The sequence below is a fragment of the Carassius auratus genome, chromosome 17 (genome assembly GCF_003368295.1).
Source record: "Carassius auratus strain Wakin chromosome 17, ASM336829v1, whole genome shotgun sequence".
Lineage (NCBI taxonomy): Eukaryota > Metazoa > Chordata > Actinopteri > Cypriniformes > Cyprinidae > Carassius > Carassius auratus.
This window is the reverse complement of record NC_039259.1, coordinates 8,052,756-8,067,863: the sequence shown is the minus strand read 5'-3', so window position 1 is coordinate 8,067,863 and position 15,108 is coordinate 8,052,756. Positions and strand designations below refer to the sequence as shown.

Sequence of the window (15,108 nt, the reverse complement as noted above, 5' to 3'; positions counted from 1 at the left end):
GACCCAGCTCATATTCTAATACTATAGACTGCATTTAAAAAGCTTTGCACAGGCTGTTTAATGCTGATCATGTACTGCGTGTGTCTTTACACAAAAACTACATGATGTTAATAGCCTAGAAATGAAAAACACAGGAACTCATAGTGAATCCAGCTGCAATAGCATGATACATTCATTGTGATGTTGTTATAATTATTATTAATTTTGATTAATATCAAGTTTTTGAGGGGAGCATCTCATATTCTGGTCTGTGATAAACATAACTATACTTTGAGATTTTGTGGTACAAGGTAAACCTCACACCCAAACATTCATATGTGTTAACATACATGGAAAAATAAATCACTGTTTCAAAATGTGTGTGTTTTCTGCATGAGTGTGTGTAATGTGCATTATAGAACATATACATACACACACACACACACACACACACACACACACATACACACACATATATATATATATATATATATATTATACATGCATATATTATACTTAAGGAGCTCATTAATTAAACACAATCTGGAACTCATGTCCACAATTTTTTTGTATTGTGTCTTAATTTGATTAATAATTATTAAACAAATAGTATTTTAAAATTACATTTCAATTTGTTTTATTTTACTCTTTAATTAACTATTAATTTATTCTTCATTTTTGTCTATTCTGTATTATTCCACCCTTGATATTACATATTCTTCTTGCTATTGTTAACCTATTGTTGTTAAGTTATTTATTATGGTATCATTTATATTATACAAATAATTTTATACTATTATAAATCTATTATATCGAACGTTATTGTAGAGTTGTACTCGCTTTTCATATTATTCACTTTACTTTAAGTTGTACTACATGTACTTTTTAATATAACATCACTTTTCTACTGTGCACTGTATCAGTGCATATTTTCATCTTCACTGGAACCATAGCTTCATCAGTTACATGTGTTATTATTTGTTGTGGAGTTCATCTGTAGGCTATAGTGTCACTTTTTGATTTGTATTTACTTGTTTTATTACATTTTCTCAACAATAGTAAATTATTAGTGTTTAAAGATGTATTACTTAGATTTTATCACAGAATTTCAAAGGGAATGAGCTGTGTTCTGATCTGAGCCACGAAAGAGAAAAAAAGAAAGAAAAATGTATGGATTGAACACAGAGAAAGCAATAAAACAACTACATTTCATTTAATGTATGTTCAAATTAAATTACATGCATATGTCACAGTTATACTAAATTAACATTAGAATTGTAAACCGAAAATAATCAACTAAATCAACAAGTGAGATAAATGTGAGCTTTCACAATTCCTTACGAAAATTAATAATTTTCCAAACCTAACTAAATAACTGGAGGCAAAGTTTTTAACAGCACATATATCACAAACCTGAAATCGGTTGATAAATGTGAACGTTATCGTGTTTTTATTCAGAAAAAACCGCAGCTCCCCGTTTACTTCCATGTATTTTAAAGGCAGTCTTGCCCTCACTAACATGGCGGACGCGTTGACGTATCGCAGCAACGGCTCAGAGCGGCCAATGAGGCGTCTAGTTATTTATATGTCTATGGTCCCTCCGCCCGTGACGTAGTACTCAACGCCCGCCCCCTCTTCGAGGTCCAACCAGAATGTAACACTGGATTTATCGGTGTATAAATATATTAAATTACATACAGGGGTTTGGTTGCTCAACAGATACCTGGATAATAACTGTTTTTTTTTCACATTCAAATTGAATAGCTTACATAATATGGTTAATTTAAACGTAAATAAAAATGGTCTACTTGACCATGATGACATGAATATTGAGTATGAATGTGGTTAAAACACCTAGGCAAATACTATCCACAGTAATTTGTATAGTGTGCTATTTCAGAGGTTCATCTAAAATGCCCAAGTGTGCTAGTGCTTGTTACTTATAATTAATGTGTTTTCTTACTAAATAAACAAAGCAGTTAAATGGATATTATTTTGTTATGACTGTAATTAAACATACTTAACATAGATATTTAGGACTTCACCCAAAACCATACAGAGTACAGACACGTTTGAGCATTTAAATAATAATATCATGAAATAATTTATGGATTTTTTGGTCACTTTGGTACCAATTTTACGTCACTGAAAGATTACATTTTAGTAGATTAATTTTTTCTAATGTATTCAGATATACAGGTGCTGGTCATATAATTAGAATATCATCAAAAAGTTGATTTATTTCACCAATTCCATTCAAAAAGTGAAACTTGTATATTATAGTCATTTATTACACACAGACTGATATATTTCAAATGTTTTTTTTCTTTTTATTTTGATGATTATAACTGACAACTAAGGAAAATCCCAAATTCAGTATCTCAAAAAATTAGAATATTTTTTTTTTAATTAAGACCAATACAAAGAAGGGATTTTTTTTTAAATCTTGGCCAACTGAAAAGTATGAACATGAAAAGTATGAGCATGTACAGCACTCAATACTTAGTTGGGGCTCCTTTTGCCTGAATTACTGCAGTATGCAGTGGCATGGAGTCGATCAGTCTGTGGCACTGCTCAGGTGTTATGAGAGCCCAGGTTGCTCTGATAGTGGCCTTCAGCTCTTCTGCATTCTTGGGTCTGGCATATCGGATCTTCCTCTTCACAATACCCCACTGATTTTCTATGGCCAATTAAGAACAGGGATACCATGGTCCTTAAGGTACTGGAAGCTTTAGCACTGTGTGGAGGTGCTAAATCCTGTTGGAAAATTAAATCTGCATCCCCATAAAGTTGGTCAGCAGCAGTAAGCATGAAGTGCTCTAAAACGTCCTGGTATATGGCTGTGTTGACCTTAGACCTCAGAAAACACAGTGGACCAACACCAACAGATGACATGGCACCTCAAACCATCAATGTCTGTGGAAACTTTACACTGGACCTCAAACAACGTGGATTGTGTGCCTCTCCTCTCTTCCTCCAGACTATGGGACCCTGATTTCCACAGTAAATGCAAAATTTACTTTCATCAGAGAACATAAATTTGGACCACTCAGCAGCAGTCCAGTCCTTTTTGTCTTTAGCCCAGGTAAGATGCTTCTGACGCTGTCTGTTGTTCAAGAGTGGCTTGACACAAGAAATGTGACAGCTGAAACCCATGTCTTGCATACATCTGTGAGTAGTGGTTCTTGAAGCACTGACTCCAGCTGCAGTCCACTCTTTGTGAATCTCCCCCACATTTTTGAATGGGTTTTGTTTCACAATCCTCTCCAGGGTGCGGTTATCCCTATTGCTAGTACACTTTTTATCTACCACATCTTTTTCTTCCCTTTGCCTCTCTATTAATGTGCTTGGACACAGAGCTCAGCGAACAGCCAGCCTCTTTTGCAATTTCCTTTTGTGTCTTTCCCTCCCTGTGCAAGGTGTCAATGGTCGTTTTTTGGACAACTGTCAAGTCAGCAGTCTTCTCCATGATTGTGTAGCCTACAGAAATAGACTGAGAGACCATTTGCAGGTTTTTTTTTAGTTAATTAGCTGATTAGAGTGTGGCAATATTGAACCTTTTCACAATATTCTAATTTTCTGAGATACTGAATTTGGGATTTTCCTTAGTTGTCAGTTATAATCATCAAAATGTAAAGAAATAAACATTTGAAATATATCAGTATGTGTGTAATGAATGAATATAATATACAAGTTTCACTTTTTGAATGGAATTAGTGAAATAAATCAAATTTTTGATGATATTCTAATTATATGACCAGCACCTGTAGAACAGATTTGGATTTGCATGACCCGTTTAGACCTAGAACAAAAAAAGTCTGTTAAATCCGGCGGTTTCACAACCATTTATTTAATTTATCCGTCCAAGTGGCCTATTTATCATAATTTATTTTGCCAGGTATTTACAGGTATTTTTTTTTTTTTGTATTTATCAAAACACAGAGAAAGCAAACCAACAGGGAAAGCTACTATTTGGCCAACATGTCCAGTGTCCTTTGTGTAAACATCCGCAAACATCAGCCTGCCAGTAAAGTCTCATCGAAATGAGTCACATTTTAGTTGCGCAAAAGGAGAAGAGACGCCGAGCAACCCAACCCAAACACAAACATGGCCAAACAAGTGGTAACAACAGTATGTTTTGTTCTTTTTCATTGCATTATAAGTTACTGGGCGTTTATGTCCTCTTGTAGCATCCACTCATCAACCAAAATCATAATTCCAGACATCGCCAGGTATTTTGGCACCAAAGGTCGCTATGAAGAGGTCAACGCATACTTAATCGACGATATTTTGGCCATAAACAACTCCCTTGTGACGCTGCCTTCCTCGAAATGCAGCGAAATTCATTTGACAGTTATAATCCGGCACGGGACGAGGTACCCGACCATTAAAAACATTCAGAAGATGCGCGAATTTCATGATCTCGTCGTGCGTGAAGCGACCGGCAACTTGAACTGTTTGTCAGAGATAAAGTCGCAGTGGAAGATGTGGTACACGGATGATATGGACGGGCGACTGGTGGACCAGGGCCGTGAGGATCACAGGCACCTGGCGCAGAGACTCATCAAATGGTTCCCTTCTTTGCTGACCGAGGAAAATGTGCGTCAAGGACGCGTGAAACTGATCACCAGCTCCAAGCACAGGTGTGTAAACAGTACCATCGCTTTCAGAGAGGGACTAATGAAAGGACTCCGCTCAGAAGGTAATGCATGCATGAGGATCCAGCCCTGCAGTTAACGCAATCACTGAACCATCTGCATTAAATCATTGTTTTCCAGCATGGGCATGTGCTTAACCCTTTGATTCATAAGCTATGCAAACCCCTTCTAATGAATACAGGTCAACAGACCCATGTTGTGCATTAAAGTATGAAAGGAAAAATGAAAATAAGGATTTGTGATGCTCATGAACAAGTTAATTTAGGAATTCCTGGAATAATGAATGGTGATATTAATTTCTTGCAAAAATAATCTAAATAAATTAACTCAGTCGGGTCACTTTTTAGACCTATGATGTGCATCAAAGGGTTCATTTAGTTAATTTAGTCTATAATCTGGGGTCTACAAGATTAGCAATATGGCTCACTTGTTTCCTCTCAACAGCAGAGAGATTCATTGGAGAGAAAATGGAGACTTGCACTTTTCAATTCAATCAAATGCCTGTTTCATAGCCAAAATGTTGAATTACCATTATATTTTTTTTTTGTTGTTTTTTTAACCAGAATTACCATCATGTTTCATTTTGTAAATGTATATGTTTCTTTCATTCACTAGCCAAGTTGGAACTTGCTGTGAACGACGCTTTGATGCGTTACTTTGACCAGTGTGAACGGTTTGTGAAAGAAGTGGAGAACAACAAGAGTGCCTTGGAGGAAGTAAAACGTTTTCATGAAGGCCCGGAGATGAAAAGAGTAATGGAGAAAATGGCTGACAGGCTGGAGGTCCCTTACGCCAGCATCACCGATGGTCAGTGATGGCATAATATTACACAAACACAAGACACAAATACTGAAATAAAGCAGTGTCCAAAATGTTACTGCGCAGTTTAGAAATGTGATCATGTTTGTTTTGTCTTCGCCAGTTTCAGAATACATGTGGCAAATTCAGTTCCCTCTGAATGTAAATGCTCTTGCAACCACAACCACAAGATTTTGCACATCAGTATAACATTATACGCGCTTCTTTCTTGATTTCCCGTCAGACTGATTTAGGTGAGAACCTAAAAACAGAAACAGAATTTGACAAACGTTCGTCTTTTTCAGGTGTTTCTCTGCAGTGAGCGTGCAAGGAATGCATCATGCAAATTAGATTATAAATTATTGAGATTACTTAAAAATATATATGTATATATAAAAAAAAGAAGAAAAAAAAAAGAAAATGAAAATGGCTGGAAATCTAGAACATTGAGAGATTCCAAGTCCATATCTCAAATTGGTTGGCAGGGCTGGTCTTTCAGAGTTTAAGAGAGTTTAAAATTTGTGTTTGAGCCATTGAAATATGTATGTTTATGAGGTTAAAATACTTTTTCCTGTCTTCTGATTTTGCACTTAATATTTATTTATATTTACTTTGAATTCAGAAATAGTGGGGCAGTATCCATACCATTTCAGTTTATTTTGGTGGAATAGATTGAAGCACTTAAGTAATACATTTCTGTAATTTAATTACTTTTCCCATGAAAAAGTAAAATAAGGGATAACTCTTAGTTTTTTTATTTATTTAAATACAGTTATGTAATTGAATTTTAAAAAGAATTATGTATAGCCTGTAGAACATTTACATTGAATACAATAGTGAATTTAACATCAACTTTTAAAGTCTAACCTTAAAATGCATGCTTTTTATGTTTCTCACTTTAAATACTTTGGTAAGTTAATAAGAATATTGGCAACACTTCTGTCCAATTCTCACTATTAACTAATCGGTTATTGGCATGAATATTACTGGGATATTGGCTGTTTATTATTACTTAAAACGCACATATTAATGTCTTATTCTGCAAAACCTTATTCTAAATTCTTAATCCTACTCGAATCTTAAACTTAACAACTACTTTACTATACTATGTATTCATAAGTAGTAATTAGAGATATATTGAGGCAAAAGTCATAGTTAGTTAACTCTTAACTGTCACCATTCCGTTTACTGGGTGCCTAAATTTACTTCAATTTATTACAATTAATTCCTAATCTAATCATGAAAAAACTGTAAATATCGTTGGAAAGGTCTAAGACACCTAAATAGATATTTGACCACTCTTTGTTGTAAAAAAAAATATGTAGGAACAGTAATAGATTCATTTATGTGCACCTCAAAACATATATATCATAACAGGAGTCAACCTTAGTCACAAAAAAATCTCCTTTGGTTCCTTTTACCCTATCACATGTTTTAGTTATCATCATAAATGATAAATCATTTAAAAGCTCAAAACCTCCAAATTCATCCTGTGAAAACCATTTTGAAATTGGACATCAATAAAATGCACCTGTGTTCATTGTCCATAACATAAAATGCCCATACCAATACCCCACCGTCACCATGGGCCATTCGATCCACAACACTGACATCAGAAAACCACTCACCCACACAACACCATACACACTGTCTGCCATCTGCCCTGAACAGTGAAAACCGGGATTCATCGGTGAATAGAACACCTCTCCAAAGTGCCAGACGCCATCGAATGTGAGCACTTGACCACTCAGGTCAGTTACAATGACGAACTGCAGTCAGGTTAAGACCCCGATGAGGACGACAAGCATACAGATGAGTGCCCTAAGATGGAGTCTGACAGTTTGTGCAGAAATTCTTTGGTTATGCAAACCGATTGTTGCAGCAGCTGTCCGGGTGGCTGGTCTCAGACGATCTTGGAGGTGAAGATGCTGGATGTGGAGGACCTAGGCTGGTGTGGTTACATGTGGTCTGCATTTGTTATGTAAATTCTCTGAAATGCCTTTGGATATGGCTTATGGTAGAAAAATGAACATTCAATTCATGGGCAACAGCTTTGGTGGACACTCCTGCAGTCAGCATGCCAATTGCACACTTCCTCAAAACTTCTGACATCTGTGGTATTGTGCTGTGTGATAAAACTGCACATTTTAGAGTGGCCTTTTATTGTGGCCAGCCTAAGGCACACCTGTGCAATAAACATGCTGTCTAATCAGCATCTTGATATAACACACCTGTGAGGTGGATGGATTATCTTGGCAAAAGAGAAGTGCTCACTAGCACAGATTTAGACAGATTTGTGAACAATATTTAGCATTTAGTGTTCCTGTAGCTCAAGTGGTAGAGCATTGTGCTATCAAGGTTGGGGGTTCAATTCCTTGGGAACACATGATAGGTAAAAATTTATAGCGTGAATGCACTGTAAGTCGCTTTGGATAAAGCGTCTGCTAAATGCATACATTTAATTTAATTTAATATTTGAGAGAAATAATCTATTTGTGTGCATAGAAAAAATCTTAGCTCTTTGAGTGCAGCTCATGAAAAATGGGGGAAAAAAACTAAAGTGTTGCATTTTTAATTTTGTTCAATGTAGTAATTAATTACTTTTTTTTGGGGTAACTTATCCAACACTTGCTGACAGTGTGCTGTAACTTTTTCTCTGAAGAACAGAATTATAGATGGGAACAGTTAGGAAGGAGAAGCACAAAATCAAGAACATAATTCTACAGTTGATGAAGCAGGACACTTACTCAGAGAGTTTAGAGGTCAGAGCTGCTCATGATCTGATCTGCTGCTGTCAGCAGTTGTATATCAGTGCACAAATGAAGAGTAAGAGATAGTGAGAGAGGAAAAGAATTTAGGCATTGCAGCTACTGCAGTTAGCATGACCATTAGATGGCAGTATTGTTGTTTTATTTTTGGCCCCAAAAGCAGAAATAAAGTGCCAAAATATTGCATTGCCTTGTACAACAACACATGCTTTTATCAAATATCCAGCTTTTACAAAGAAACAATATAATCTACAGTTATAATATACTGTAATAGAATCTACAATTTACAGTGTAATTTGGTTTACTGTCTGATGGGTTAGCAAATGACACATTGTCTTAATATTTCTTTTGCTCCACAGATTCAGTGGAAGCAGGTTTCTTCTTGTGTGCATATGAGTTTGCTATCCAGAAGCTGAACTCACCCTGGTGCCAGTTGTTTGACGAGGTAGATGCACAGGTACCGGAACAGAGCAATTTCAAGTTTTCCTTGGAGGATTTGCTTAAGAAACAGAGATCTTTGCACTGGCACTCTTTACTTTTTTCTATTAATACTTTTATGTAGCTAGAATGCATGAATTGTTCAAAAGTGTACAAAATTTTACAGTGACTGTAAAGTATTTTACATGTACAGAATATATTTAAAAAATCCTAGTTTAAATGAATGCTTTTGAACTTTATTTTAATCACAGTTTGCACGAAAATGTTATGCAGCAGAATGTTTTTCAATATTGATAAGAATAAGAAAAGTTTCTTGTGCAACAAATTATCATATTAGAATGATTTAGGGATCATTTGTCTCTGGCTGCTGTCATCACAGGAATAAAATACATTTGCACAGTATGTTAAAATACAAAACAGCTTTATTTAAATTGTAATAGCATTTCATAGTATTACTGTTTTTGTATTGTTTTTAAACAAATACATCTGGCCTGGTAAGCGTAAGAGACTACATTCAAAAACATTTTATAAATCTTACCACTAATTCCAAACTTTTTTGATAGTGTATGTTTTACTTTTGTTTTCAGGCCAGTAGATGTTTTTAATTCACAATGTTAGTCAAATGACAACACGTATATCTGAATGCTATTAATGTGATGGTACCTGTAAATGTTTGAAGGCACTGTGTTGTGTCTCTTAAGGTAATGGAATATGCTGGTGACCTTAAACAGTACTGGAAGCGAAGCTATGGGCATGAAATCAACAGCAAGTCGAGCTGCATCCTCTTCCATGATCTTTTTCATCGTCTTGACCAAGTTGTAGCCGAGATCACTAAGAAGTAAGATCACTGTGCGGTCTCTCTTATCTTCATAAAGTGCATATAAAGAAAATGTTATACAAGTTACACTTTATTGCAAATCCATCTACATTTATTTGCCATTGTGCCATTGTTTCTTAAGGTAAAACCTTTTATTTTTTTATCACTATGGGCTTTCATTTTTGAGAAAAAAATAATATCTGGTTCCTGCTTTCACTGCTGTATCAGTTATTATGGCTGAGAAGTAAATTAATAAAAACAGCAGATACAGACAGACAACACTAGAAAAAGCCTAGTTTTTTTTTTTTAGCAGTAGATTAGTTTAGCTGTAAGGGTGTCGAGGGAACATCCTTTGTTTGTCTTTGTTTAGTCTTTCAACAAATAAACCAATTCACAGGAGCAAAAGCAAGAGAGAGAGACTTGGTTACAAATTTCTTTATTAACTACATTTCAAGGGAATTTTTAAAATAAATTCAACTGATATAGTTGGATGAATGAAAGCACAGTAGAAAACAGTTGCGCTGCTATACATGTGAAAATTGTTGTATGTGTTTTTCACGATTTTTGGATAAATAGAAATTTCAGAAGAGTAGCAGTTGTTTGTAATATAATTCTTACTAACCCTAGGTTTTTGAAATGGTAATGTAGGCTATAACTGTCATGATCTCTAGCTGGAGTGCCCATAAGCTTCATTAGAGGGCACTACATTCCAGACTCTTGCCACTTCACCCTGGACTCCATTTCCCATAATCCTTAATCCTCTCATCACCTCATCGGTCTCCCACTATAAAGGTTGCACACATCCACACACACTTCGCTGATTATTGTTTAGCCTGTACCCATCTCTAGCTGGAATGTAGTGCCCTCTAATGAAGCTCACGGGCACTCAAGCTAGAGATCATGACAATATCATCAAACACATGCTTTGGTTATTTGTTGTAGTCAGTCACTAATTATTTGACGTCTTTCACTCTCTTTTAGAATATGAATAATTGCAGAAAAAATGTGGACACTTTGTGAGCGAATAAGTGTTTAAAAAGAGAAGAAAGAAGAAATACATCTAATACAACCAAATAAAGCCATATAATGTTTGCTATCATTATCAGTCACTCTGATTTCAGGTATTACTCAAGGCCATCGAAGGGCATTGACTTTGACTGGTTACCTGCCCATTGTTTGATCCGCTCCTGTCTGCTACTGAACATTAAGCCTTACAGCAAACATGGTTGTCGATCCCAAATGCTATCTGCGGACATAACCAGAATGATAGAGTGTTTGTCTAACCAGTAACATCTCTATTTGAGAGCAGTCGAGCATACATAAAAACAATTTCTTGTTAAATTTATAGCCTGACTAACGTCATACCACATATACAGCCTCAAACACACTGCCTACTTCACACACAGAGCCCAAACACGCCACATTACACAGAATACACAGCATCTGAACCGGAACTAGAGTGATTTAATTCTCTTGTGTAATAATCAGCAGTCCTTCTATTCATCGTTCCCTTGGGTCTGTTGAACATCCGTTTCTGTCTTTGAATGTCATACTGAAAGTTAAGCAAACTTGGGTGTGGGGAAGATGTGTGTCATAAAACTAGATGGTTGAGGGTATCCACAAACAAGTATACGTGTATATATTTGGCCAATCATTGGAGTAAAGCTGTGTTCTTTGTCATTGATGACACTATTCTCTTCAGTTTAAGAAAAATCATTTACTTATTTACTTCATAAATCTAATTTTATTTGCTGAGATACTTTCGCCATAATCTGGAATCTGGTTTCCAAGTGTGGAAAAGAGCAGATTAAACATTGCGTTAAATTTCTCCCTTAGTGTTTGATGCTGATAAGATGGCTATACTGGTTTAGAACAGCTTGACACTAAGTAAGTGACAGGATGTTCAAATGAAGTTATTTAGTAAACTAATCCTCTATCCATTTCCATAAATCTAACCAAACTGGTTTTGTATTAGTTTCTTGATGCTTATCTAAGTTTTTTTTTTTTCCTTTTTCCTTACCTGTCATTATAACTAAGCAAATCTTAAAGTAGCTGATAGCATCAGACAAGATGCAAATAAGACACTTATAATCCATAAGTTGGTAAAATACTGTAGACTGATTTGATATGGACGTCCCTGACAATCTAAATTCTTGGCTATTAAATTTAGTCAGGTGCTGTTTAGTGATTTAGATTATGGTCACAGTCATTTTAAGATGAAAAACGTTGAAAAAAGGTGAATTCAGGTAGTTTACTTGTTACCATGTATGTAAAATTAGCCTCTATCATTGTCCAGGGTACTGGTTATTATAAAACTCACTGCTTGACGTCAGAATGATGTTGCAATATTAGATCAAGTCAGTATGTTCTACAACCGTTCGTTTTTCACCAAACATGCCCTTTTGAGACAGCTGAGCAAGCTTATAGCCTAGGCATCTCCCCGTGTTTAAGAATTTGATTAACAGATATTTTTGTAAAAAGAGAACTTTAAACAGTCATATGTTATATTTTATTGGACACATTTAAAATGATTATCAATTCTTAACTAATTTTTAAACAAAATACATTAAGGTGTGATTTAGTAAGTGTGTTTATGCAGCTTTTTTGGGCAGTGGAATGGACTACTTTAACTTAAGCTTCATGTTTTTAAAATGCTGTGTCATGCACATATTGAAAGATGCGAACAACTGTCAAATGCATTTTTCTAGCGTATATTGAACTTCCTGAAACTAAAAACTTTCTGTTGCCTAATTGGTCAACATATTTCCAGTGAAAGTTTTAGATTATTTAGCATTCATCAGCTCTGCATTCATAGCATTCATCAGAAAATGTTTATGAGGTGATAACTTTGTCTTACCCATTTAGAAAACACTGCACAGGCCCATTTATGATCAATGTGTTTTATGAATGATTGCATGGCAGGTAGTGTTTATTGCTGGTTGTGTTTATGTTATTATGTTTTAGTGGTGAACTCACCGTTCACATTTCCTTTGTGTTTGTTTCATTGTTCTCAGTCTAAGGACATGGATGTGCATATGTGTGCATATATTTTTTCTTTTCAAAGATCACCTTTGTTCCTGTTCAAAGGTTATGAAGCACTGCCTTACAATCAGTGGTTGCAAACAGTAGGGAGGGAGAAGCCCACAGTGACGTAGAAATACCTTGGCACACTAGATAAATCCAAACAGTGATTTGTAATTCAATTCTCCTGGGCTTCGTAATGAAAGGCCAAGTGAAATGTGAGATAAATCTGAATTCAACTTTAAGGACATGCATTTAGAACAATTAATTTTTCATAGTCACTTTTGCTGAATTGTATTTAATCCAGTTACAGTTCATTTATCCCCATTTCTGAACCCAGTACAGGGGTTTAAGGTGTTCTCTCTTTTCTCTGTTCAGTTCTGTATCACAGTTTGTCTTCTCTCTCTTTCTCTCAGCTCAGATGCTATTGTATCGGAGGCTGTGACCGTGCAGGTGGGCCATGCTGAGACGCTGTTACCCCTTCTCACCCTGCTGGATCTGTTTAAGGATGACATCCCTCTCAGCTCAACTAACTTTGCAACCCAGCACAACAGAATATTTCGAAGTGGGAATATTGTGCCGTACGCTGCCAACCTGCTGGTAGTGCTGTATAAATGCCCAGAGGGGATTAGGATGGGTGTGCGACTCAATGAGAAATCTTTGACCTTGCCTGGACTCACTGACCCCGTCCCAATGTATGAGGATGTGAAGACACGCTACAGTACTCTGCTCAAGGGTTGTGACCAAGAGACTGTGTGTAAAATTAACAGTTAAAAAGCATAAAAGTGCAACACATCACAAAGGCCAGCAGACTGCTGACATTATCATAGAAGCAACAACCAGCAAACATTTTTTTTTAATGTTATACAACATTTCACTGTTGATAGAATAGTAAATGAAAGTTAAAGATTTTAGATATTAATTTTATATAATATAACCACATTTAACCCCACAGTATTACTGGTCCAACCATATAATGAAGAAACCACATTTGACATTTCACATGCTAAGTATTTACAGTGTCATTTGGAAAGGTCTTTAGTTTTTATTTTTTTTTATTATACAATGAACCAGCGATTGTACTTGGTTTACATGACTGAATTGTATATTGCGGGTTTTGGTAGAGAGTCCAGAGGACTTTGTTGCTTGCTTATACAGTATTTCTGTTAAAACTTTAGTATATATAATCTATTCAGACCAAAGATTACTTTAAATATCCAGTATATAATATCTAATCTAATTTGATCTGAGTTCGATTTTAATTTTTTTATATAAAAATATGATATATATATATATATATATATATATATATACACACACACACACACGATAAAACATTTCTGATTTAGCAGATTGAATTTCCATGCAATTGTGTTCTTATGAAATGAATGAAGCTCAAAAAAATTTGGCTTCCGTATAAATTTTACTTTAAACATCACAGCACACAATTTTCTTAACATTATTTAGAAATTAATAAAATCAAGCCATGGAAATGCCTGAAGTGAATATGATTTTCGTAGTTGTGCTCAACTCCCTAAAATCTAGAGTAGAATTACTCTGTGAATGCTATTACTTATTGTTACCTGATGTCCAAAAAGTATTATTATTATTATTATTATTTGTCTGTTAATCACGCAGGGCTGGAAATAAGAAAAACTCAGTGGACAAAAGGTGTGGAAACCATTAAATGATTTATTTGTTGTATGATTTGTGATTTTGTTTTGCAATTACTATAAACTGGACCTTTAGAGCAAACTTGTGTCCAAATTTAAAGTGTTCTTATGATGATAAAAGACAGACACAAGATAGATGGGTGGGTGGATAGATAGATAGATAGATAGATAGATAGATAGATAGATAGATAGATAGATAGATAGATAGATAGATAGATGGATGGATGGATGGATGGATGGATAGATGGATGGATAGATAAGACAAAATCATATACAGAAAACTTTAAAAAGTCGACTTCTTGAATGTCATTAAATCATTTTCACTCTGCCCAAAATCTTTTTGATTTTACTCATGAACGCAGAACAAGGGGTTCTTTTTCTCCCACATCCTTCTCCCGCCCCCTCTGTCCCGTAGCTCAGGATCCCTCCTCCTCAGTGCTTACAGTCTCATACCGGTACACTGCTCTCCATTCAGCCGTATGCAGATTGTGGGTCCCGGGAGGTGGGACGAGGGCAGGGCCGTTGGAATGCGACGTGTCCCGCGACAGTCTTAAAAATTCTCTCCTTCCGCGTCTCCACAAACCACCTTCAAGAAGTTCACCTGTAAGTTTAGTCCGCCACGCCTCCGAGCGAAGGGTCTAAACCGAGCACACTTCACCGGAGCGAGATGCCTGGAAACGCAACACCAAAAGCGTGAGATCAGACAAAAAAGACCCGAGCAAAACTTCTCTGTTAGTGGATTGTTTACATTTTCATGGCTGTATTTCTTCTTTGGCGTCCTCTCAGCCATTCGGTGTGTTTTGCAGTGGTTGTATGAGATGAATGGAACTGGGTTTCTTGGAAATGTCAGATAACTTTTTTTCGCGTGTTATGTAACTTACTTCGATCATTGGGGAGGTACTGGGCAAGCGCTCTGCTACCGGTCAGCTGTAAGGCTACACAGGCTACAGGCTCTA

The 15,108-nt window shown here is 35.9% G+C and overlaps 1 protein-coding gene across 1 annotated transcript; it reads left to right on the top strand.

Moving 5' to 3' along the window:
• Positions 1-4,086: 4,086 nt before the first annotated feature.
• LOC113117123 (multiple inositol polyphosphate phosphatase 1-like) lies at positions 4,087-13,346 on the top strand. The gene is made up of 5 exons (XM_026285550.1): positions 4,087-4,681; positions 5,253-5,444; positions 8,563-8,660; positions 9,343-9,479; positions 12,896-13,346. The coding sequence occupies exons 1-5, from the start codon at positions 4,087-4,089 to the stop codon at positions 13,251-13,253; spliced, it is 1,380 nt and encodes a 459-aa protein (XP_026141335.1). The 3' UTR covers positions 13,254-13,346.
• The last annotated feature ends 1,762 nt before the right edge of the window (positions 13,347-15,108 follow it).

Bases quoted from the DNA above. Each gene is read 5' to 3' on its own strand.
- LOC113117123 (XM_026285550.1), top strand. From the start codon at position 4,087: ATGGCCAAACAAGTGGTAACAACAGTATGTTTTGTTCTTTTTCATTGC. The intron at 8,661-9,342 runs GTACCGGAACAG...GTGTCTCTTAAG, and splicing joins TTGACGAGGTAGATGCACAG to GTAATGGAATATGCTGGTGA. The intron at 9,480-12,895 runs GTAAGATCACTG...TCTTTCTCTCAG, and splicing joins GTAGCCGAGATCACTAAGAA to CTCAGATGCTATTGTATCGG.